Consider the following 26,348-nt stretch of genomic DNA (forward strand, 5'->3'; position numbering starts at 1 on the left):
GGTGAGCCACAGTGGAGTGGTAACAGCCCCGAAACTAGAAATTAGCCTGTCTGGGTTCAAAGACTGAGTCTACCTTTGCTAGCTAGCTGTTTCCTTATCTGTAAAATAAAGAATTCAGAGTTCCTGTGAGAATTAAGTGAAATAATACACCTAACCTCCTAACACAATGCCTGGTAGATGGCATGTACTCCATAAATGTTAGTTATTACTCTTGTTACAAGTTGGAGGCAGTCTGACATTTTTGTATTTTGGAAAGATAGAGAATAACTGCCTACCTTTTGGCATGAGTGTCTACCAAACACTAAATATCTTTGGACCCTGACATGGATTTTTATATTATTCAAGAAATTACTACTGCAACACAATGTGGTAACAAAACAGTGAACTTTACTGAGAAGTTTCAAACATCATGACCTGAGGAAGTATTTTTCAGTTCAGTTTATCAAAATACTTCAACTTTCCGGCTGGATCTGGGATTATCTGTTAAAGAAAAAAAGCAAATTATTCATTTTAAAAGCCAAAGTATATCAACAGTAGTCTGACATTAGTTGCGTATCTCTTGACTAAAGATAAAGATTATTTTGTGTACCAAATTATATCATATATATTTAGGAAAAACCGGATTTGTCCTGCTAATCTCAGCTCTCCCTGAAGGCAGATAATTTGCTAGTAAATTAACATCTGTACTCAAGCACCTCAAATTTACTTACAGCTCTTCTCTTTGCCACCAGGCTTTCATGGCATCTTCAGGTATGGTGTAAAATCAAACATGTTAAGAGAGCATGGCTACAGATGTTAATGTATTTTTAAAATTATCTGCTGATGAAGTGATGGTATGCTACAACCTGAAAAGGGGGCAGTGGGTTCAAATGGATTGCTTGGAGGTCCAGAACTGTAACCTTTTAATCTCAAACCGCAAAGTAAAAGAAGTACTCTAAAAACAACGCGAGTACCTATTTAGTGAATGGACAAATACTCTGAAAGAAAAAGTGTTCCCTCCTAGAGCGTTACAGCCTTAGAAACCTCCTAGGTTTCTAATTTCTCACATTAACTGTTACTTGCTAGTTACAGGTAAAGTACATTTATCCCTATTTAAAAAAATAACCTTGTACTTTATTGTAATCAGCTTATGATAGTTCTATATGCATTTTCTTCAGCATAAAATAAATGTTACCTAATTTCAGGCATCACTCCAGGAGTATTTTGTCTTTGCCAATATATAACCTCTCTGCATTCCAATTCAGTTCAAGAGTACTTATGGCATAACAACCGGGTGCCCACAGTATGCTGCACAGTGGGGGATGCAGTGGTAACCACCCAAGTCCCCGCCTTGGAGGCTCGTACAAGCACGTGGGGAAGATGTACGTGCACATAACTGCTTTTGATGCAACACACAAAACTAGGACACAGGCTCTGTGACTCAACAGAGGCTGAGATGGCATCAGGGAAGGCCTCAGAGTGGAAGTAGCATTTAAGTTGGTCTTGAAAGAAGAATTTGGGGAATTTAGGGAAGGGGAGAGAGGTACTCCAGGCTACAGAAAGAAAGACCTGAGCAAAGGCACAAAAGCGTGACAGAGTAGGGCTTAGTTTGGGGAAAGATGAGTCACGTGATTTGGTGGGAGCATAGCATGTGTGCATGTGTGTGTGCGTGTGTGAATCATGGGATGATGACCAGGGAGAGGCAGTGAAACGAGAGAATGCAGAAGCTTGAAGGCTGTGCCCGAGCATGAGGACTTTGTACTGCAGAGCCACTAAGAGGTTCCGGTCTGCAGAATGACATGTGTTGGAGAGGAGAGAAACTGAGGTCGGGGAGACAAATCAGGAGGCCTGTGCAATAGAGATGAAAAATTCATCTGTCTCCAAAGAAACGCCACCACCAAACCTTTTCTGATCCTATACCCCCCTCTCCAGCTGTTTTCTTTCCTTCTTTCCTTCTTGCCCTATCCTCAAACCACCTGCTGCCCTCCCTGTGGTCACGAGGGACTCCACATTGCTCAGTCAACTCATGGGACTCCAACCCTCCGTGCACTGGGACACTGGCGTCCTCTCCCATTCCCACAGCTCAGCGTTCTGCCCGCGCCAACCCTTTCTGCTCCCCCGCCACGCTGAGCCGCTACCGGCCTCAGGGCCTCTGCCCCTGATGCTCTTTCTGCACGGCTCCATGCACGACTGGCTCCCTTTCTTCACTCACGTTTCAGCTCAAATATCATCTGAAAAGTCTTTCCTGACCACTTTATCCCCATCCCAGGCACTGTCTCACCAACTCCCATCAACCTGTTTCTAAAAGCATTGGCCACAACTGAAATTAGAACGTAACTCTGAGGGATGGGACATTGGCTATGGTGTTCACTAGTAAGTATCATCTGGCTATCATCCAAGTTCGAATAGTTGCCATATAGCAGGTGCTCAAGGAATGTCTGTTGAATGAATGCCCATAAAAACAGAGTAGAATGGTGGTTGCCAAGGGCTGGGGCTGGGGGAAATGGGGAGACGCTGGTCAAAGGGTATAAGCCTTCAGTTTTAGGATGAATAAGTTCTGGGGAGCTGATGCACAGCACGGTTGACTATAGTTAATACTGTTGGTATACCTGAAATTTGCTAGAAGAGTAGATATTAAGCCTTCTCACCCCACACAAAAAAGGCTAACTGTGAGATGATGGATTTGTTAATTAATCTGATTGTTTTCAACTATAATCTCTTCAAATATTTTCTCAGACCCTTTCTTTTCCTCTTCTTCTTCTGGGACCCCTATAATTCAAATGTTGGTGTGTTTAATGTTGTCCCAGAAGTCTCTGAGACTGTCCTCAATTCTTTTCATTCTTTCTTCTGCTCTGCAGTAGTTATTTCCACGCTTTTATCTTCCAGGTCACTTATCTGTTCTTCTGCCTCAGTTATTCTGCTATTGATTCCTTCTAGAGAATTTTTAATTTCATTTATTGTGTTGCTCATCATTGTTTGTTTGCTCTTTAGTTCTTCTAGGTCCTTGTTAAACGTTTCTTGTATTTTCTCCATTCGATTTCCAAGATTTTGGATCATCTTTACTATCATTACTCTGAATTCTTTCTCAGGTAGACTGCCTATTTCCTCTTCATTTGTTTGGTCTGGTGGGTTTTTACCTTGCTCCTTCATCTGCTGTGTGTTTCTCTGTCTTCTCATTTTGCTTAACTTAATGTGTTTGGGGTCTCCTTTTCACAGGCTGCAGGTTCGTAGTTCCCATTGTTTTTGGTGTCTGCCCCCAGTAAGCCAGATTTTCTTAAAAGCTTTTAATATACACTGAAGGTTTTGCTTGTGACTGTCTTCTTTGCCCTGAATTGATTCTACCACGTCTCCACTGTCCCCCTCCCCTTTTTTAATGGTATCTTTCTCTGTATACTTGGCTTTAAAATTCACAGCGTCAGGCCCCATATTCTGCTTTCCCAGTTGCAGCTACTCTCCGTACAGTCCAAAGAATGTCTGTAGTCTTATGAGTTCTGCCTAGCAATGTTTACTTCATTTACAAAATCAAGGGAGTTCTTTTACAAGGAAAGATTATCCTAGGGTTGGCTTTTTTGTTTTTTTTTTTTTGCCCCAGCCATCCTCTTAACAGAAAAATCAATTTGACTTACTGTTTCACTACCAGGTTTCCATCCTGCAGGGCAGACTGAAAGAAACAAAAATTGGCAAAAGACAGTTTAAAAACTGAGTTCAGTTCTCTTTAGCAGCTCTTGTGTTTTCTTTTTCCAAATGAAACTGAAAATAGAGCCTATATTAATGAGAACATTGCTACAGGACAGTTGACTTCTGTTAGCTTACTGGCTTGCAGCCAGAAATTTTAGTCATGGAGCTTATCAGCAGGCAGCTAATCTATTTTCACTTTTGTCAATTATGTTTAGTTACATTTACAATAGAAGAAACCAAATTGAGTGTTCCTCTAATACAGTTGGAAAGTTTGGGAATCTGGTAAACTGAAAGGTCTTGGTACAGCAAAAATTCCTTGAATGTACATTCCCTTAAGCTTATCTGCTATGTCCTGCAGTATTTTGTACTGATGCCATGGTTCACTGTTTGTCAAAAAAGACTTTAACATTATTTGGAAGGTAGGATTTCCCCTTGATTTAGAGTGCACCCTGACTCAGGCACTGAGTTACACGTTTGAAAGGAATATATAACATGTGTTCTATTTTAAGAAGATCTGACCTCTTCCATTTGGCTACTACAAAAACTTGAAGTGAAAGGATGAAATGACAGGTTACCAGTGTGATACTGAATAACCTTAAGGATTTCTGAATTACTTTGAGGAAAAAAAGCTAAATCAAATAATGTAAACATGCAAATAAAACCTACGTTACTAGATACTGCCAGATTGGCTGGTGCATTTTAAGTTTATAGAAACATAATTTGAAAAATTACAGTAGCAGAAACTTCTCTGAGCTTAACCAAAAGGACTATGAAAATAATATTTTGTCCATCGTATTCAGTAAGTAGAAAATATTAGTGATATTTTGTTAAAAGCACTTTAAATTATAATTTGATCTGCTTAAAAGACCTAATAATCTGAAAACAATCAGAAGACTTTGGAACCATGAAAATTACTTGTAAGATAAGAAACCAAACTAATTATGCTAGTATCGCTCAAACTAAAAAATCAAGAGGCTATGATGGTTAGAAGGGAAGGGCACCTTCTCCATGTTTGTCGGTGTACTGGAACGCTTGAACCAAACGCAGTGTCTCATCCACAGATCTACCCACAGGAAGGTCATTCAGAGTAATCTGTCTTAGGATTCCTTTGTCATCAATAATGAAGAGACCTCTGTAAAACATAAGAATGGTAAAGGTGAGGACATTTGTTCTCAGTCAAGAAGAAAAATATTAGTTAACATGAATCCCTGTACCGCTCACACAGAAGGATGTTATACAGAACCAAAAACTCACTATTTACCTACTTGACTGGTATGCACATGCACACACCCCCATACCCACACTTATCTACTGTATATTTTGGGATTATCACTGTTAAACGGTAGCTTTAATAATTTGTTTTTGTCTATGAAATGTACTGTAGTATTATCAGTTGAATCTTGACGTGTACTAGGTTTGGGATTGTACTGTAAATGAAATGATTAAACTACCTAGCAAAGCCTTCCTTTGGGTGAAGGAGTGATCCATGTTTCTTATCACTGGCTGTTTAGAATGTCTTTGTATTTCCTTTTTCAGTGGTGGAAAAAGATAAAGTCACCAATATGAAGTTGCCTTTCCTTCTGAATCTTTCTATATGTGATTCACTACTAAGGCCTGGGGAATAATGAGATAGTTCGACCTAAAAGACCTGCTTTTGAGATCGGGGTGGCACTTTAAGAGTTAAAGTATACTAGAGATAAAAATGGTCAAAGGATTTTACTATCTATTTATTTCAGTCAATATGGATTTCAACCCAATACTTACTTTGGATTAGAAAAGGATCTCGGGTACTAGGGCTAATTGCTTGTGTACAAGTATTAAAATAATGATGATATATATATATTTAGTAGAAATACATGGCATTACATATCTATTACATGAAATCTTATTCCATAATCATGTTAAACATTACTGAAGTGTTCCTCCTCATTCTACAACACCTTTTTTGAATGAGCAACTTAACGTCTGAACTAACTAGGGCTCAATCTCCTTAGACCAGATCAACTTGGCCAAACTCAGGCAACATTGTTAATTACTACTCATATGGGTATCCTTTCATGTACTACTTTTACAGTTGAAAATTCTCATCAAAGGTGATCAAGTCTGTTCTAAAGTAAGTGACCCTGATGGGAAATTTTGACCTTGCCTCTGTAAGGCACATCATACCAACACACACCACACAAAAACAAATCTGCCTTTTCTTTGGTAGCAAATTGTAGCTTCTGTTTTCTGTTCTGATTGTGTGAACTGCTTCTTTGGTAGACTATGAGACTAAGGCATTTGCCATATTTGGTGTAATATGTATATATGTCTCTTCCACAGAACAGAGACAGGTCATTCTTACAAAAAGTATGAAATTAAAATGGCAACAGACATCTCAATAACAGCCCCAGAAGCTAAAGGTATCAGGGCAATGCTTTCAAATGTCCACAGGAAAATGCCTTTCCATGTAGAATTCTACACCCAGCCACATTATTAATCAAGCATGAGAGCAGAATAAAAACATTTTCAGACACAGAAGGCCCTCAAGCATTTTACCTTCCAATGACCTTGTATTAGGAAGCTATGAGGATGTGCTTCACCATAACAAAGGATTACATAAAGAAGGCAGGCAGGCATGGGAGCCAGAAAATTGGGTATCTAATAGAGAAGAGGTGAAGGAACGTCCCAGGATGCTGGTGCATAAAGCGCTAGGACAACAGCTATGTAGCAGGCCTAGCGAGCCTTCAGTCTGACTGGAAGCAGGAGGATGGAGGAAAAAAACTGACAAAGGAAAAATGCAGTACTTAGAGGGGTTACAATCCAGGTGTGGAATTTAGGAATAATTAGTGATGGATATATAGAAAACTAAGGGAATGAAAGAAATGAAGTAGTTTATTAGCTACAAGAAAATAAAAATATCTGCCACAGGGGAAGGTAATCTTCAGCACACTGCAGTTAAAAGCTTAGCAGTGAATAATATTTATATAAACACTGAATATTGACTTAATCCAAAATTGTGACACATTATACTGGGAAAATTAATTTGGGGATGATGTAAGAAAGATAAAGTCCTATTTACCATGAAAAATAATAGCAAAATTGATATATCCAGGAGATGTATTATATAAGATACTATTTAGAAATACGGAGTCAAATAATGCAAGCAGTAGCTAAAGGGCTGAAAGTAGCTTCCTCCATGAAGCAGGGCTAAGAGTAAGGAGAGGACTGTTTAAGAAAACGTGACTTTTAAAAACTATGTGCATATATTACTTTGATGAAAATTAAAAATTAAAAAAACAAACTTGGTTCAAATCACATAAAATAGCTAATATTAGATAATTTTACTTGGTTAATGTTCAAATAATTCTAAATTTTAAAAGTGTCTCAATCTTTTTAGTGGCATATTTACTCTTCGGGAGTTAACTTAGTAATAAACTCTAGGCAGAAACCATTACAGACTTGGCAAGTACCAAAAAAAAAAAAAAAAAAAAAAAAGAGAAAGGAACTTGGTAGTGACACATGATACAATATGGATGAACCTTTTTTGAAAACATTGTGCTAAGTGGAAGAGGCTAGTCATAAAAGAGCAGATACTGTAGGATTCCATTTCTATGAAATGTCCAGAATAGGCAACTCGAAAGACATAAAGTAGATGAGTGGTTGTGTAGGGCTCGGGGAGGGGGACTGGGTGAAACGGGGAGTGACTGCTAATGGGGATGGGATTTCTTTTCGGAGCAATGAAAATGTTCTGAAATTGATTGTGGTGATGGTTGCACAACTCTGTGAATATGCTAAAAACCACTGAATTGTATGCTTTAAATGGGTGAGTTGTATGGTACGTGAATTATATCTCAATAAAGCTGTTATATGAAACCCACAGGATTATAAAATACTGACACCTTCACATAAAACATTAAAAAAACTTAGCACTGCAAAGCAAATCAACAATATATAAGAAAATTAAAACTGTTTCAAGCTGAAGTTGCCCTTTTTTTCAAAGAATTCTATCAGTATTTATTAACTCAAGTAACTCAATGAGGGTTGTTGGGTAAAATATTTCCTTAATTTTTCCTACTCCAAAGACACAGGTTTGTTAAATAAATACTATGATACTTGTATTTAGAAAAACCATCACTAGAGTCAGTTTGGAAAAGAGGAGAAAGAAATGGACAAACCATTTGGGGACCTGGGTTCATGTCTGGACTCTGCAATTAACTGTAGTAACTTTGGCTAAGTCCATGGAACTCTGAATCTGTTTTTTATGTAAAATGACAGGGTTGGTCAAAGACCTCTAAATAATCTTCTGGCTCTAACAGTCTGTGACACTCACATAGCTTAAGTTGGGCACTTACCAATTATTTTTAACGGTATCTACAACATTTTTGCAAACAGAGCAAATATTTCTTGATCAAACCTTGTATCTTCTAACTCCATTTCAAGGAGGATTACAAATATATTCATATTTGTCATAATGTAAAACCACTGAAAGGTACCTAAGAGTGTGGCCCGAGTCTTCCAGATATACGCCATAGTCCTTTGAGATCTGATGGTTCAAATCTGAAAGAAGTGGAATGCTTATCAGCCCAAGTCCTCCTTGTCTTCGAGGGGTATTAATCCTGTAACAGAAAATTTACCTTTCAGGGTTAAGTAAATGGCATATATTAAAACAGCACTCTTTCTTTGCACATGCACACAAACACACAACACACACATTCTCTAACAAAGACAGGCTAATATACATTCTATTTTTCTTGCCTCTCCCTCCCCTTAACAATATATTCATATCCTTTAAACACTAAATATGGAGATATATATCACATTTTTAATGTACAGACAATATATGTTACTAATCTCTACTGACAGTCATTTAAACTGATTCCATTTTTTTTTTGCTTTTATAAACACTGCTGGAAAATCCTGATAATTCTCAACTTTGTATACTTGTCTGATTAATTCCTAGAAGTGGAATTATGGATCAAAGGATATGCACTGTCATAAGCATAACCTCAGAATTGTGATTGCAAGACAAAGCCTTGTGAGATAAGCACGATACAACTGGATGGCATTTTAATATTCTGAGAGACAAGAAATGCCAAGTCCACTTGAAGCAGCAAGGAAGTTAGCTGTAATCTCAGACTCATCAGTCTTCAGATTTAAGTATTCTGCAACTTGAAACTGGAGGATGTGGGTTGGGGCCCTCATGGTAGGACACTGACGTAGCCGTTAGGAAACAGGGAACTGTGGCTCCAGATGTTGGCAGCCCCAGTTCTGACATCCAAGTAGAAATCTCTGGTTGATATGAAACCTATCCAGCTGACCAGCTGAGAATGTATCCCCCAAAATTCCTTGGGAAAGCAATCCCAAATTATTTGGGATGACATAACTTTCTCCTTAGTGGATTTGTGTTTTAATCCTGCAAAGATTTAGAATTACTATAGAAATGATGAAGCAAATTCAAACCATAGTTTTAATATTTTTATATTAAGAAATAATCTATATATTTGTATACTAAATTATAATGTTTAAGAGATTTGGCATGTTAAAATAACAGATTCACTTTATGATTCCAATTCAGAATGTGTAATCTGAAATTTTAGTTTATAACTAGTAAAGAAACATTTTAAAAGGACTTAAGACACACCTGTTTATTTATTAGATTTGCAAGAATTAAGTTCTTGGGAAAGTTTGTCTGAAAACAGATGCTTAAATATATTAAATATATAACTGCATCTTAAAATACTTAAGAGAATCAATTACTTAAGGAAATGTAAATTAAATTAAAATTGTAGCTCCTGAACCTATTAAACTTTTACTTACATATACGCACATACATATATGTGTATATGTATAATTTACAATTATAATTTATATACATTTACAGTTATATATACAAATATATTCATGTATATATATTTATATACATAATTGTAAATGGAGAAAAACCTGTTTTGACTTTGTTACTTTAACGAATTGAATGTTAAATTTTAAAAGCAAAATAATTCTGCACAATCTTTATTGTGCAAAAATTTTGTGAACAAAATTATGGATGCTATTAAAAACTCACATTAGGGACTTCCCTGGTGGCGCAGTGGCTAAGAATCCGCCTGCCAATGCAGGGGACATGGGTTCGAGCCCTGGTCCGGGAAGATCCCACATGCCACAGAGCAACTAAGCCCGTGCTCCACAACTACTGAGCCTGAGCTCTACAGCCCATGAGCCACAGCTACTGAGCCTGCGTGCTAAAGCCCGCGAGCCTACAGCCCATGCTCCGCAACAAAAGATGCCACCGCAGTGAGAAGCCTGTGTACCACAACAAAGAGTAGCCCCCGCTTGCTGCAACTAGAGAAAGCCCGTGCTCAGCAACGAAGACCCAACGCAGCCAAAAATAAATAAATTTATAAAACAAAACTCACATCAACATGAACATTTCAATGTTTGAAACATGTTGCCTAACTGCTCTCCAGAAATGCTGAATCAACTGTGTTTGTGTAAGTACCATTTCTTCACACCTTTATCAACATTGGATGAAATTCTTAAATATTTGAACTCTTGGCCAGACAGAGGAAAAAAATGTCATCTCTTGTCATTTTATTGTAAATTCTCTGCAATTAATTAGGCAGAGCATCTTTTCATGTTTAATGAATTTTTAAAAATTATTTAAAGCATTAATTTAAAAAATCATTGCTTCTTAAAAAGTAATGATAAAAGCTATTTTGAGTTTGACTTAATACTAGACAACTGGGTAACAGAGAGACATAGTATTTTAGATTTTATTTCTCCAGATTAAGGTTACCCAATTTATGATAATAAAGTAATCATACAATTCAGTGGTTTTTGCTATGGATATTACATCTTTTGAATTTAACTTTTTTTCCCCAAATTTGAAATGTCCTATAAAATCCTTAAGCATTTTTACTGTACCTTCGTTGAACTAGCAGCTCTCAGATAAATTTATTCCTGAACTGTCTGATAAATAACTATATTCCCGTCACACAAGTACCATGCACTAACTGACTGTGCCACTGGAGCTCCTCTATATTCCTGTCATGTTAAGAGTTGTCTGCCCATAATTTAAGAGTATGTCCATTTTTTTCCCTACAAATATTAAGTTTAAGATACTGACCAGGCCAAATGGGTAAACTGTGAATCAACAGAGCATGCTACCACTTCAGTGTTTATCGATCTGAATTCCTCAATTCTGTCACCAAAGGCGATGATTTCAGTTGGACACACAAAAGTGCTGAAAGTTAAAAAAAAAATTATTCTCAGAATACACATATACTTAGTTTCAAATGATTTTGTTTTTATAAACACCTTTAGTATATAAAAACACACATTAAGAACAATTTTATATATGAAGCTTCTCAAGATGGGAGTAGTCTAAAAAAATGGTTATTTGATCAAATCTTATTTAATTTAAAAAGTACAGAGTTCCCAATTACATCTTGATAAACTTTACTTTTATAACTTAATGGATCAGTGGTCAACCAATGTTCTCTTCTCCCTTATGGCAGCATCCCCCATTTTATTAGCTTTTATTCAATAATACTTTATATAGTGCTTTATAGCTTTCAAAGGATCAATACAAATTTTACATTGTTCCACTATTTTTTTTTAACCTTCCTATGCCAACCCTATGAGCTAGATGCATCTATCTCTATTTTGGAGATGAGGAAATACTCTCTCACCCCCCTCCCTTTCTTGATAAGGTCCTCTTCTACTTACTACCTCGTCTCCCAGTCCTGTTGTCAGAAGGGCACATTTAGAGAATATTACCTTAGGGTAGTATTTTTCAAGCAGTGATAGGGACTCCTTAAGCCAATTTATTGAGTTCCAACCAACATTTTAAAAAAGTGAAATAGAAAGTATGATCACACATATATCACACACAGGGTAAGTTATAAAGCATATATATTTATATATAAGTGCATATATATGTGTGTATTCAGGAGTGATATTAAAAATATTTAACCACCTTAACTCAAGGTTGGCTTTAGCTCTCTCTGGAGGTTTCTGAAAGGGACTAGGTGGGAGGGGCAACTTGGGGAGGGCGTTGGTATGGAAGTTGTTCAGTATTTTAAGGAGCATGACTATACCGGTGCATACAGACTAAATATTACCTTGTATGTATAAGTGTATTGGGCGGCAATGAAAAATGTATTTCCTACCATGTGTCATCGTCAAGAAAGTTTGAAAAACAGACTTACAGGACAAGTTCCTACCACAGCCCAATACAGGCTTTTCAAATGTTTCAGTTGTTCGAGTGGAGGACTGCCATATGCAAGCAGACAATTCTAATCCAGCTTATGTCCCTGGAAACCTGGCCTATGAATGTATTTTTAATATTTTCCAAAAGGTAGGAATGATCGGCCCCTGCCCTCTTTCCTATTATTCCAAGAAATGCTACCTAGAGACACACTGGCCCAACTTAAAGTTTAGGCAGAAAACTGAAATTCTGCAGAATCTTGGTAGAATTCTGAATTTCCTCCTTGCAGACTGTGGCAAATGTCCCAGGATTCTTCCTTCTCTAACCAGGCCCAGTCCGGCAGGCATTACACAGAAACAACAGAAAGAAGCTCTCTCAGCTCCTTGCCCCAGAAGACCACTGCTAACATCATGCTCTAATTAGATATATCTTATTCATTATGGAGTTTTAAATAACACTGGAGAAACAGCATATTTGTCTATGTTACACTAATTTCAAAATTCAGGTTTAGCATCAAATATATTTAATATATGTGTTGCTTTTCAGTTTTACAGCATGAATTTAGAAGACCTATCATTTTATATATATTAAAATTTCTACTTCTGGTTTCTATTTGAAGTTAAGTTATATAATACATTTTAGCTAGTCAAGCCATAGTACAAGTTGATTAGAAAGAAGCAAGTTCTTACTAATTTAAAATATTACATATTATGCAGATTCATGATTTGTTTTAGCCTCAATGTACAAATTTTTATGAGAATTCGATTTGGATTTAGAGTAGGGGTCAGCAAACTTCAGTTCACAGTCCAAATCTGGCCTATCTTATTTTTTGTAAATAAACTTTCAACGGAGCACAATACTCATTCAGTATTGTCTATGACTGTTTTGTGCTTCAAAGGCAAAATTGAGTAGTTGCAATGAAGATCACTTCGAGACCAAAATATTTACTATCTGGCCCTGTACAGAAAAACTTTGCTGACCTCTGGCCTAGAGACAACCTAAAGATATGAGCTTAAGTATATCCTCCCTGCAAGTTTAAAATATATTTACTTAGTTCTAGATTACTCCTCATGTAAAAACGACCTTAATATACAGTGGCAAAGACAGAAGAATCTTCTATTTACTTTTGTAACCAAAAAATATATTCAAACAAAAAAGATAAAAGTTGGGATAACTCTCTTTGGCATCTTTTCGCTTTCATGGAATTTGAAAAACACTCAAAGTTAAATCCTCAATGTGACTAAAGTTCCAAGAGTATTTACTTTGAGACAACTTTCTATCTACAAAAGTGCTCACTGCCAGAGTTAAAGTAAGAGAACTACCCCCATAACCATAATTTATATTAATAGGTATTATTCCTTAAGCATATCCAGTATTTTCAGGAAAATGTTCAAATCACAGAAAAGCAACAGATGTAGCAAAGAATAAAAATAGTAAAACCATAGTTAAATGGCATCACCAGAGAAAAAGGCATATAAACATTCAAGTTAACAGAGAAACAGATTTGTGGCATAAGTCTTGCAATTAAATGCTTTCTAAAATATTCTCAGTCCATTTTCTTGCCTTAGTAAGTATAGCTTAATGAATATAAATGTGGCTTTCCTCTAATGATTACATTTTGATAACACAATCATGTAGATATAAGTACTGGGATCAATGGTTTATGATTCTGAAATATATTCAAGATGTTACCTTCTTGAAAAAACTCATCTCAATTTTCCCTTTAAGAACAAGTGCTAAATAAAATAATTTCTAACTATTTGATGTTGTTGAATAATGACTGATAATGACTGAGGTTTTACTAGCTGCTATGTACATGTATTACTTACAAATCAAGAGGGTAGAAGAAAAAAACCAGGTATTTCCCACGATAATCAGTTAACTTCAGCTCCTTAAATTCTCCATTTATCACAGCTGTTCCTTCCCAATAAGGTGCTGGCTTGGAAACTAAGAAAGAAAAATATATGATGTTCTTTTCTATTTACAATAGCCCAGAGATGGAAACAACCTAAGTGCCCATCATCGGATGAATGGATAAAGATGTGGCACATATATACAATGGAATATTACTCAGCCATAAAAAGAACCGAAATTGAGCTATTTGTAATGAGGTGGATAGACCTAGAGTCTGTCCTACAGAGTGAAGTAAGTCAGAAAGAGAAAGACAAATACCGTATGCTAACACATATATATGGAATTTAAGAAAAAAATGTCATGAAGAACCTAGGGGTAAGACAGGAATAAAGACACAGACCTACTAGAGAATGGACTTGAGGATATGGGGAGGAGGAAGGGTGAGCTGGGATGAAGTGAGAGAGAGGCTTGGACATATACACTACCAAACGTAAAATAGATTAGCTAGTGGGAAGCAGCCGCATAGCACAGGGAGATCAGCTCGGTGCTTTGTGACCGCCTGGAGGGGTGGGATAGGGAGGGTGGGAGGGAGGGAGACGCAAGAGGGAAGAGATATGGGAACATGTGTATATGTATAACTGAGTCACTTTGTTGTAAAGCGGAAACTAGCACACCATTGTAAAGCAATTATACTCCAATAAAGATGTTAAAAAAAAAAAGACCTGCTTACATTTTCCCTCTACCTTGATGCTTTGGCAGATCGCCTCAGAGCTTTTTCCCCCAGCTGCACGTATGAGCTCTTGTGGTCTACACAGATCATTTATTGGGCCTTTATCATTAATGCCTAAGTATAAGTAGGTTTTTTTGGCATTAGATTTTCTCTCTATTCAGGTGGCAAACTTCCTAAAGTGGGCAAGGATCCTGAGTTTTAAAATCACCCCCACCTTCTACTGTGTGCCTTATTTGTTGTGTATACAGAATAGAAACTAGTTTTTTGCTTGATTGTAAGAAGGGATTAAAAATACCCTGAACATTTCACACAAACGTTCATGTTCTCTGAGTCTAGCTTGAACCCTGCTTAAACTGAAGTGTTAGGTGTTTATTCCTACCCCATATGTACAGTGCTACTCAAAGAGTAGCCTGCAGACGCCTGGTGGGGCATGATCTGTTGGCTAGCAGTCCCTGCCCAGATAAGGAGTTGCATCACAATGTAAATAGACTATGTCACTAAGCACACTGTAGAGTTCAGCTGACTTTTTTTTTGTTTTTTATTTTTTGTTTTTAGATTTATAAGAATAATCTTTTATTTCACCACTGAGAAATATTTTCTATTTTGCAAGGTAATTTATAAAGAGGCCAAGTTTCTAGATCCAAAGAGGTTATTTTCCTAAGGATGTATTTCAGGAAATACCAGAGGATTGCTTGCTTTCATTTTACTGTAGTTGAAAACATATTTTTAGTAAAATGGAGTAAAAAACAACCTCCCCCCCAAAAAAATATGTAACACGTGATTCCTTATCTTGAGCCAGAAATATCTTGGTATGATTTGGTAAAGGCTAGGAGGGAGAATTAGATAGCAGAAGGATACAGAACTATATATGCTTTATATACATTACTTAAAATGCTACTCAAGTGTGAGTTTATAATCGTAACAATGTGTTACAGGGACTTCCCTGGTGGTCCGGTGGTTAAGACTCCCTAGTCGGGGAACTAAGATCCCACACACCCTGTGGTGTGGCGTGGCCAAATAAATAAAATCAAATAAAATAAATCTTCTATAATAAATTAACTATAATTTTAAAAAATGTGTTACAATGATAGTCCTTAATGATTTTAGCATATTGGGAAAACCAATAAAACTGAAAAATTCTGTTCTGAAAATCTTGATTTTGGAAATTTTGGGTTCTTTTTTCTTTTTTAAACACTGATAGAATACTTTATTGTTATTATCTGGCTTAGCAAATTGGGTAAGATTTGTTAAATGATAACACAATGTTGGCAAGGTGGTGGAAAGGCAGGCCCTCATATCCTGGATATGGTTTGCTTGCTTGCTTTTTTTTTTTTTTTCTTGGGAAATTTTGGGTTCTTGATTTAAGAACTGCAGTGTTAGTTCAAAAAAAAACTCTCATCAGTTTATAGAGCAAAAAGAATGCAGTATGCTAAGATCTATAAATGGAATTCCCAAAGCAAACCCTTGCATGTATTAAAAAACAAACAAAAATTGTCCCGAATATAAATCATATAATTAATAAAGCAAATGCAGAGCAGTATAAAGAAGAATAAATCCCCTCTCCCCATAACCCCCATAATTTAACTACTGTTAACATTTTGATGTCTTTCCTTCCAGTCTTTTTTAAACACATAAATTTGGATCACGTTGTGCCCCACTTTTTTTTTTTTTTTCCGGTACGCGGGCCTCTCACTGTCGTGGCCTCTCCCGTTGCGGAGCACACGCTCCGGACGCGCAGGCTCAGCGGCCATGGCTCACGGGCCCAGCCGCTCCGTGGCATGTGGGATCTTCCCGGACCGGGGCACGAACCCGTGTCCCCTGCATCGGCAGGCGGACTCTCAATCGCTGCACCACCAGGGAAGCCCTGTGCCCCACTTTTTAAAAAAGGGAGCAGTAGATCATGAAGTTTTTCATGTTACTAAAAATTATTTGAAAGTCTGAACTTAATAATGCCATAACATTCCATTTTATGAGTGAAAAGTCCTTGTAATTTTAATTCTAGATGAGCCTACACATGAGAGAAATATAGCAAATACCTAAAACTTGAAAAGGTTTGCTGGTAGAGGGAAATCTATTATTACTACTATTTTTTGCTTCCGTGTGCAGACTTGGATGGGATTTGTTATGAAAAATATATGTAATGCCAGTAAACACTTAACTGGCTGACATATTTCAAAATATCTTCCGAGGCAAGTAAAACCAATGGGACTTGGAAATACGATTTTAGAAGTGCAACACTAGCTTTTTTAAAAACAAAAATCTAAAGATAACTTTCAGTAGGAAAGAACTGCAGATGTTTAAGGAGGCGAAACAGTTTTTCTCATTTATCACTCCCACTCCATCCTAAGCCATAACAACATGCAATTTAACACTGGGGATTCATAATTGTGAAGCACTACTTTTTTTCACTGAACCTGGGCAAGGAGCATTCTGTAACTGTACCACAAAAGCCAAATACACATCTTCAGAATGCCAAATGGTCAGTAGGAAAAGCAAGTTGCTTAAAAGCGAGTAAGGGGGCTTCCCTGGTGGCGCGGTGGTGGGAGTCCGCCTGCCGATGCAGGGGACGCGGGTTTGTGCCCCGGTCCCGGAGGATCCCACGTGCCGCGGAGCAGCTGGGCCCGTGAGCCGTGGCCGCTGAGCCTGCGCGTCCGGAGCCTGTGCTCCGGAGCGGGAGAGGCCACAACGGGGAGAGGCCCGCGTACCGCAAAAAAAAAAAAAAAAAAGCGAGTAAGGGACAGTCTTTATCCTTTAGCCCCTAGCCACTTTTTTGGGGCTAATCTTAACATCCAGATGCAGCAGGCCACAACTTTCTCAGTATCTACTTAGTCTGATGTGTCCTTCCTGAAAGTGGCCATTAGTTGTGTACACTGGACAGAAATGCAAATAATCAAAAGCCAAATTGGCAGGACACAAATTTGCCACGAGGTTTATCATCAACCCAAATGCATTACTTCTAACCTCCCTTTTCCCATTTCCGTACAAAGAGCCTCCAAAGTACACCCTGTAACAAGTTCCTCATTTCTGAGAAACACAAAGGATACCCATTAACTACACAGGTCTTTGGGAAGGTGGCTTTTAATAGTCTTCTTTATAAGATGCAACAACAATCAAAGAAAAAAGAAAAATGAAACGTTTGCCCTCCTGAGCATTTTGTCTAGCCACTTTTCTGTTTAATCAAACTGTCTGTGAATCATTATTCAACTTATCAATGCATTCTTCCCCGAAATCGCAGAACAGACGCAACGTGCTGCAGGCTCTTTGCGATGTCTGAGGAAGTGTTTCAGTTTGCACAACATCCTCGTCGCCTGCAAGCCCCGGACCAGTGCCATCCTCTTTCCCTCATCTGTGGCTTCGGGGGTAACCACTACTTCTTCCAAAATCTGATTAGTGGAACCCATCCCTTTCTTCCCACCTCGCACCCCCTTCCATCCCCCCCACCCCCCAAGGAGAGAGCCAGGCTCTCCCTGGGACCGAAGGCAGCCCAGGGGGTGCCGCCCAAGCCAGGCCCCCGGGTAGCCACCGTAACCAGGGTACACGTGTCTCCTGGCCCTCCCCACCTCCCGCCTCCCTCTGCCACCGGTCACCCCGCCTTGGCGGGGCACCACCTACTCTTGGCTTTGCTGAGGTGCAGGGAGTGGTCGGCGACCGAAACCCGGGACGTCTCCCCCGGGTACACTTGTCCACCCGCGTAGAAGTGGCACTCCTCTTCGCGGGTTCGGGGCCTCTCCTCCACCTCCAAGCCCCGCAGAGCTTTGGCCGGCAGCAGGAACAGCAGCAGCGGCAGCAGCAGAAGCTTTCGGCTCCGGCCAGGGGCCGAAGTCGTCGCGCGTAGCGGCGGCCTCCGCGCCTCCATGACCACGCGAGGGTAGTCGCACGTCCCTTGGCTCGAGAGCTACTTCTCCCGCCGCCAGGCGGTTACAATCCCGCGCCGCACGCCCGCGAGAGCCGAAGCGCGGCCGAGAGAAAGCTGCCCCGCCTCCTCACTCCCCCGGCCCCTCCCCGCTCCCCCTGTCCCTCGCTTCCCGGGCTCCCCCACCCCCACCCCGCCCCGCCCCGCCCCGCCACGTGGGCGTCAGCCCCGCCTGCTCCGCTCCTGCAGGCGTTTGCGCATGCGCCCTGGGGCGGGCCAGCGCTGGGAGCATAGCCTAACTCTGCGGAGTGTGGCATCGTCCGTGACTCCTGTCCTCCCGCCCTTGCGCTGGGCTAGACGTCCTTTCACGTCATCTCTTCCACAAAGCCTCTTCACCGCACACCATCCCCGCAAAAAAGTGAGACGAACTTTTCTGCCTCTGAACAGCTTTCACTTTATACTTCTAACAGTACTTGTTTCTTCCTTGAAGTGGTCTGTGTGAACAGCGCCATGACTCCCCGCCCCCGCCATCCCCGCCCTTAGTTGCAGCCCAAGTCTTGGGAGAATTTGGAGAAGAAAGGCCTAACCATTTACTCTCAGCAGGCAAGGCAAACAGGCAGTTTTGTGACTTAAGCCTGTCTTAAAGGTGTCTTTTTTTTTTTAAACACTTGAAAAGTTCCCAGAAAACCAAACTTTGTTCCAGCACAGTATAGTTCCATCTTCAGATAATTACCCCATCACTTTACAGGGGTCTTCAGCAGCCTTTATGCCCCCAGGGTCCCTTCTGTCTTCCTGTGAGCTCTTGTCATCTTTCTGAACCCCACGAAAGCCATCCAACAGTTTTTGTTTCCTCTAGGCCGTCAGCTCCCTGGGGTCAAAATCAATGTGGAATTCATCTTTGTTTCCCAAGTCACCTAGCGCAAGGTTAGCGCCTGCCCTTGTAAGCCCTTGATTTTGAAAATAACACCTAATGTTCCCGACAGCCAGTCATAGTTTCAAGTTGCTTTCACATGTTTTATGCTTACTCCTTGTGACAACCCTTTCCAAACTCATCCCTCACCCTAGGTCTGCCCATTATAGGACCCGGAAGAGTTTGATGGGCTTGTGGCCCGAAGGCCCTTGGCTCCAGCCTCCGTCTCTCCCGAGACTCTCCACCCCACAGGCGTTTGCGTCTGTGACCTGGGGGCAGGCCTAGGATGCCCAGCGACGCCTACCTCAGTATAGCATTTTGTGACATCGATGGCGACAGGTCTCGTGCTCCCGCCCCTCTTCGCCTTCGCCCTCAGCAATGTTTTAGGGCCTCCTCATTCTTCCAGGCTCATCTCTTCCACATAACTTCGCCAGAGACTGGTCTCCCGCCATTGCTGCGATAGGCTTCCCGCCATTGCCAGTGACTGGTCGTGCAGTCGCAGTACTGTTTTAGACCCTCTCATCCTTCCGCGCCCCCTTCTCCTACAGAGCCTCACTACCGCACACCATCCCCCCCAAACCACCCCCTCCCCCCAAACCTGAAAGTAACCCTTCTGCCTCTGAATGGCTTGCATTTTATACTTTAACAGATACTTATTCTCCTTTTCCTGCAGTGAGCTTGGCGAACGGTGCCATGACTGGTTGTAGTCCTTTTAAGTACTGGGAAGACTTAGAGAAGAAAAGTCTAACCTGAAAAGCAATATCTTGAGACCATTTATTGTCTTCCAAAGGGAAAGAAGCTCAGGCAGGAAAGTCACAGTTTGGTGACTTCAGGCTGTCTCAAGATGTGTATTATTTTTTTTAAATCAAGACTTGATAAGTTCCCACAAAACCCTTTCTCCCAGGCGTGATATTCCATCTTCTGACAATTAGCCCATCACTCACCCATTTGCTAAGATGGCAGATGAGAACTGAGGGGAGAAATACAACACACACCAGAAAGACCGAAGCCATCGGCAGCCTTTATGCCCCCAGGGTCCCTTCTATTTTCCTGTGAGCGCTTGTCATCTTTCTGAATCCCACAGAAGCCATCCTAACAGTTTCTTTCCTCTATTACACAGTCTGCTCCTTGGGGTCAAAATCGATGTCGAATTCATCTTTGTTTCCCAAAGCACCTGGCACAAGGTGAGCATTTGCTATTGTAAACACTTGATTTTGTAAATAACACCTAATGTTCCTGATAGCCTGTCATAGTTTCAGGTTGTTTTCACATATTATATCCTTATTCTTTGTGGCAACCCTTTGAGGCAGATAGGAAACCTGCCCTTTACAAACTCATCCCTCAGCCCAGTCCTGCCCATTACATGCTCTGCTTTTTGTTTCCTGATCTCTGTTTCCTGTGGGCAAAGGAGGAAGCCACCTCTCTTTTGCTGAGGGGTCAGGCAGGGGGTGGGGGAAGCACGTCCTTACCCATAGCATTGTCTGTCAATTCTTCACTTTCCATGGTCCTGTAGCTAGGAGTCCTCGGGTGAGGTGGCCCTCGCACCTCCCCTTCTTCTCCTTCTCTGGCCTCCAGTTCTAAGTGGAAGGGGAATGGGGCCCAGGGGATTCAGGACTCAGTCCCAGGGATTCGGCTCAGGCCTGTACCCCGAGGCCGTCTTCGGTGATCCATGTTGATCATTGGACAAGCAGCCACAAAGCCTCAGTGAATTCTAGGCCCTGAGCTGGGTCTCTTAGTTTAGGAACTGGGAGAGGAAACTCGGGGAGAGTGTTCTTTCCCGACACCTCTGCCCTGGGCTGAGCTGAGGTGCCCCAGTTGGCAGCAAGGGCTGCCCAGCAGATGGGCCCCAGTGAAGCTCCCAGGCACAAACTGCACTCCTCGCTGGGATCCCTTCGCCGCTGACATTCTGGGTGGCAGTTGCTCTGAATCCTTATGTCCAGTGATATTCCCCGTGTGCCTGCCTCCCGCGGGTAGACATTGTGCTTTCACAGTGGCAGTCACAGGGAGGCTCGGGGCAGGGCCCTTCCCCCAAGACACTCACCGTCCAGCTGGAGTCAGCTGCCCATATTAATAACACAAAACCATCAGACACGGGGAGGTGGTTCTGTGTATACAGAAACACGTGAGGAGCTTAAAAACATTCGAGTGTATGGACCAAGCCCCAGAAATGATGATTTAAGTGATGTTTGCGGGGCAGGGTGGAGGCGGTCTCAAGCATCTGTGGTTTCACAAATGATGTGTCTGGTTAAGAACCACCGCTGATAGAGGTTAAGAGAGCAAGTTGTGGACTCTGCTGTTTCTAGGTTCCAATCCGAGCTCTGCCACCTATTGGCCTTATGGCCTGGGGAAGTTAATTTAACTTCTCTGAGCCTTAGTTTCATCTGCAGATGGGAGTCATTAATACCTTCCCCATGTTGTGAGACTGAAATGATATGAGTTTCATGATATAAGTGTGAACGCTAACTTGGAGTGTGGGCCAGACTTAGGGACTCACTTCTAATGCATATGACGGGAGGAATGCTTTGTGACTTCTGACTCAAGGTCAGAAAAAAGATAGTATCTGTCTTTATTTACATTACTCATTCTGCTGGAAGACTTATTGTCCAAAAAGTTTTTTTGAGATAAAATTCACAGAACACGTCATTTATCATTTAAAAATATATAATAAATTCAGTGGTTGTTAGTATTGTCACAGTGTTGTGCTTTGTGCTTACCACTATCTAATTCCAGAACATTTCCATCACCCCAAAAAAGAAACCTCATTTCTGTTAGCGGTTAATTCCTCCTTTCCCCCAGCCCCTGGCTGTGACTAATCTATTTTTTGTCGTATAGATTTGCCTATTTTGGACATTTCATATAAATAGAATCATATAACATATGTCCTATCATGTCTGGCTTCTTTTACTTAAGTATAATGTTTTCAGGGTTCATCTCTCTTGTAGCATGTATTGGTACTTCATTCCTTTTTCTTTCTTGTGATAAAATATACATAACATCAAACTTACTATTTTAACCATTTTTTAAATCTCTTTATTTATTTTCATTTATTTATTTTTTTTGGCTGCGGCATGCGGGATCTTATTTCCCCGACCAGGGAGCGAACTCGTGCCCCTTGCACTGGGAGTGCAGAGTCTTAACCACTGGACCAGTGGGAAGTCTGAAAGTCTGAAAGCATCTCTTTAAATGCACGTCAAATTAGGAGTTAACCTGGGGCTTCCCTGGTGGCACAGTGGTTGAGAGTCCGCCTGCTGATGCAGGGTACACGGGTTCGTGCCCCGGTCCGGGAAGATCCCACATGCCGCGGAGCGGCTGTGCCCGTGAGCCATGGCCGCTGAGACTGCGCGTCCCGAACCTGTGCTCCGCAACAGGAGAGGCCACAACAGTGAGAGGCCTGCGTACCGTGAAAAAAAAAGAGTTAACCTGCAAAATTTCAAAACAAATACAATCGTCCCTCAGTATCTGTGGGGGGTTGGTTCCAGGACCCGCCCCCAAATGCCAAAATCCAGGAATACTCAAGTCCTGTAGTGGGCCCTGTAGCCACGGTTCCACACCATGTGGTACTGTAGCACGTATTTATTTAATTAAAAAATTTTTTTAATTTTTAAAATTTTTTATTTTTTAAATGGATCTTTATTGGAGTATAATTGCTTCACAATACTGTGTTAGTTTCTGTTGTACACCAAAGTGAATCAGCCATATGCATACACATGTCCCCATATCCCCTCCCTCTTGAGCCTCCCTCCCACCCTCCCTATCCCACCCCTCTAGGTCATCGCAAAGCACTGAGCCGATCTCCCTGTGCTATGCTGCTGCTTCCCAGTAGCTATTTTACATTTGGTAGTGCATATATATCGATGCTACTATCACTTCACCCCAGCTTCCCCCTCCCACCCTCTGTCCTCAAGTCCATTCTCTATGTCTACATCTTTATTGCTGCCGTGCAACTAGGTTCATCAGTACTTTTTTATCTTTTTTAGATTCCGTATATATGTGTTAGCATATGGTATTTGTTTTTCTCTTTCTGACTTCGCTCTGTATGACAGACTCTCTAGGTCCATCCACCTCACTAAAAATAACAATTTTTTTTAAACATCTTTATTGGAGTATAATTGCTTTACAGTATTGTGTTAGTTTCTGCTGTATAACAAAGTGAATCAGCTATACGTATACAGATATCCCCATATCCCCTCCCTCTTGTGTCTCCCTCCCACACTCCTTATCCTACCCCTCTAGGTGGTAACAAAGCACCGAGCTGCTCTCCCTGTTCCATATGGCTGCTTCCCACTAGCTATCTGTTTTACATTTGGTAGTGTATATATGCCCATGCCACTCTCTCAACTCATCCCAGCTTACCCTTCCCCCTTCCCTTGTCCTCAAGTCCATTCTCTACGTCTGCATCTTTATTCCTATCCTGCCCCTAGGTTCTTCAGAACCATTTTTTAAATTTAGATTCCATATATATGTGTTAGCATACGGTATTTGTTTTTCTCTTTCTGACTTACTTCACTCTGTATGACAGACTCTAGGTCCATCCACCTCACTACAAATAACTCAATTTCATTTCTTTTTATGGCTGAGTAATATCCCATTGTATATATGTGCCACATCTTCTTTATCCATTCATCTGTCGATGGACATTTAGGTTGCTTCCATGTCCTGGCTATTGTAAACAGTGCTGCAATGAACATTGTGGTACATGACTGCTTTTGAATTATGGTTTTCTCAGGGTATGTGCCCAGTAGTGGGATTGCTATGTCATGTGGTAGTTCTATTGTTAGTTTTTTAAGGAACCTCCGTACTGTTTTCCATAGTGGTTATATCCCACCAACAGTGCAAGAGTGTTCCCTTTTCACCACACCCTTTCCAGCATTTATTGTTTGTAGATTTTTTGATATTGGCCATTCTGACTGGCGTGAGGTGGTACCTCTTTGTAGTTTTGATTTGCATTTCTCTAATAATTAGTGATGTTGAGCAGCTTTTCATGTGCCTCTTGGCCACCTGTATGTCTTCCTTGGTGAAATGTCTATTTAGGTCTTCCACCCATTTTTTAACTGGATTGTTTGTTTTTCTGATATTGAGCTAGCTCCATGAGCTGTTTGTATATTTTGGAGATTAATCCTTTGTTTGCTGTGTCATTTGCAAATATTTTCTCCCATTCTGAGGGTTGTCTTTTTGTCTTGTTTATGGTTTCCTTTGCTGTGCAAAAGATTTTAAGTCCCATTTGTTTATTTTTGTTTTTATTTCCATTTCTCTAGGAGGTGGGTCAAAAAGGATCTTGCTGTGATGTATGTCATAGAGTATTCTGCCTGTGTTTTCCTCTAAGAGTTTGATAGTATCTGGCCTTACATTTGGGTCTTTAATCCATTTTCAGTTTATTTTTGTGTATAGTGTTAGTGAGTGTTCTAATTTCATTCTTTTACAGTAGCTGTCCAGTTTTCCCAGCACCACTTATTGAAGAGGCTGTCTTTTCTCCATTGTATATTCTTGCCTCCTTTATCAAAAATAAGGTGACCATATGTGCGTGGGTTTATCTCTGGGCATTCTGTCCTGTACCATGGATATATATTTCTGTTTTTGTGCCAGTACCATACTGTCTTTTTTTTTTGGCTGCATTGGGTCTTCATTGCTGCGTGTGGGCTTTCTCTAGTTGTGGCGAGCGGGCGCTACTCTTGGTTGTGGTGTGCGTCCTTCTCATTGCGGTGGCTTCTCTCATTGTGGAGCACAGGCTCTAGGTGCGTGGGCTTCAGTAGTTGTGGCACACGAGCTCAGTAGTTGTGGCTTGTGGGCTCTAGAGCACAGGTTCAGTAGTTGTGGCGCACGGGCTTAGTTGCTCCGCGGCATGTGGGATCTTCCTAGACCAGGGCTCGGACCCATGTCCCCTGAATTGGCAGGCAGGTTATTAGCCACAGGTGAATGTGACTACTATAGATACCTCATGTAAGTAGAATGATACAATATTTGTCCTTTTGTATCTGGGTTCTTTCACTTAAGTTTAATGGTTTCAAGGTTCATCCATGTTTTAGCATGTACTGGTACTCGATTCCTTTTTATGGCTGAATAATATTCCATTGTATGGATATACCAGTTTTGTTTGCCCATTCATAAATTGATGGGAATTCAGGTTGTTTATACTTTTAGACTAATATGAATAATGATGCTGTGAACATTCATTTACAAGTTTTTATGTGGACTTATGTTTTCAATTCTCTTGGGTATCTATCTAAGACTGGAATTGCTGGGCTATATGATAACTCTATGTTTAACTTTTTGAGGACCTGCCCAAGTGTTTTCCACAGCAGCTATCCTATTTTACATTTACACCAGCAGTGTATGAGGGGTCCAGTTTCTCCACATCTTCTTCAACACTTGTTATTGTCTGTTTTTTTGGTCATAGTCATGGGAAGGATGTGAAGTGATATCATTTTAATTAGCATTTACCAAATGACTAATGACGTTCAGCATCTTTTCATGTATATCATCTTTGGAGAACTGTTTATTTAAATCTTTTGTCCATTTTATAATTGGGTTGTTTTTCTTTCTGTTGTTGAGTTGTAAGAGTTCTTTATATATTTAGGATACTAAACCCTTATCAGATATATGATTTACAAATATTTTCTCCCATCTCTGGGGTTTTTTTCTTACTTACTTGATAGTGTCCTTTTAATGTTGATGAAGGTTTTTAATTTTGATGAAGTCTAATTTATATTTTTTGCTTGCTTGTGCTTTGGTGTCATATTTAAGAAGCTATTGCCTAATCGAAGGTCATAAAGATATAATACGTTTCTTTCTACGAGTTTTATAGTTATAGCTTTTACATTTAGGTATTTGAGCCTTTTTGAGTTAATTTTTGTCTATGGTGTGAGGTACGGATCAGGAATACTTTTTGAGCACCTGCTGTGTGCCAGACACTGTCATTGGGGTGCAGCAGTAACAAAAGAGACACGTCCTACTATTATTGAGCTAAAATTCCAATGGCACTCACAGACATTAGTCCATGGTGACATAAATGTCTAAATGTAGATTTGACCACATACTGTTTCTGATCTAGAATGGGGTCCAGAGAATGTGAGGATTGTGGGGGAAGGGTGCACCCTCACATGGTTGACAAAGTTGCAGCCTGGCCTGGGGCTCTGTGGTATGAAGGGAATCCCTGTCT

At 40.4% G+C, this 26,348-nt stretch overlaps 1 protein-coding gene across 1 annotated transcript; it reads right to left on the bottom strand.

Moving 5' to 3' along the window:
* Nucleotides 1–365: 365 nt before the first annotated feature.
* On the bottom strand, nucleotides 366–18,391 carry PRDX4 (peroxiredoxin 4). The gene is made up of 7 exons (XM_060002374.1): nucleotides 18,042–18,391; nucleotides 13,675–13,792; nucleotides 10,763–10,879; nucleotides 8,133–8,255; nucleotides 4,659–4,789; nucleotides 3,606–3,640; nucleotides 366–480 (listed from the first exon to the last, which is right to left on the bottom strand). The coding sequence occupies exons 1-7, from the start codon at nucleotides 18,283–18,285 to the stop codon at nucleotides 430–432; spliced, it is 819 nt and encodes a 272-aa protein (XP_059858357.1). The 5' UTR covers nucleotides 18,286–18,391; the 3' UTR covers nucleotides 366–429.
* Between the last annotated feature and the right edge of the window lie 7,957 nt (nucleotides 18,392–26,348).

The sequence above is a fragment of the Delphinus delphis genome, chromosome X (genome assembly GCF_949987515.2).
Source record: "Delphinus delphis chromosome X, mDelDel1.2, whole genome shotgun sequence".
Classification (NCBI taxonomy): domain Eukaryota; kingdom Metazoa; phylum Chordata; class Mammalia; order Artiodactyla; family Delphinidae; genus Delphinus; species Delphinus delphis.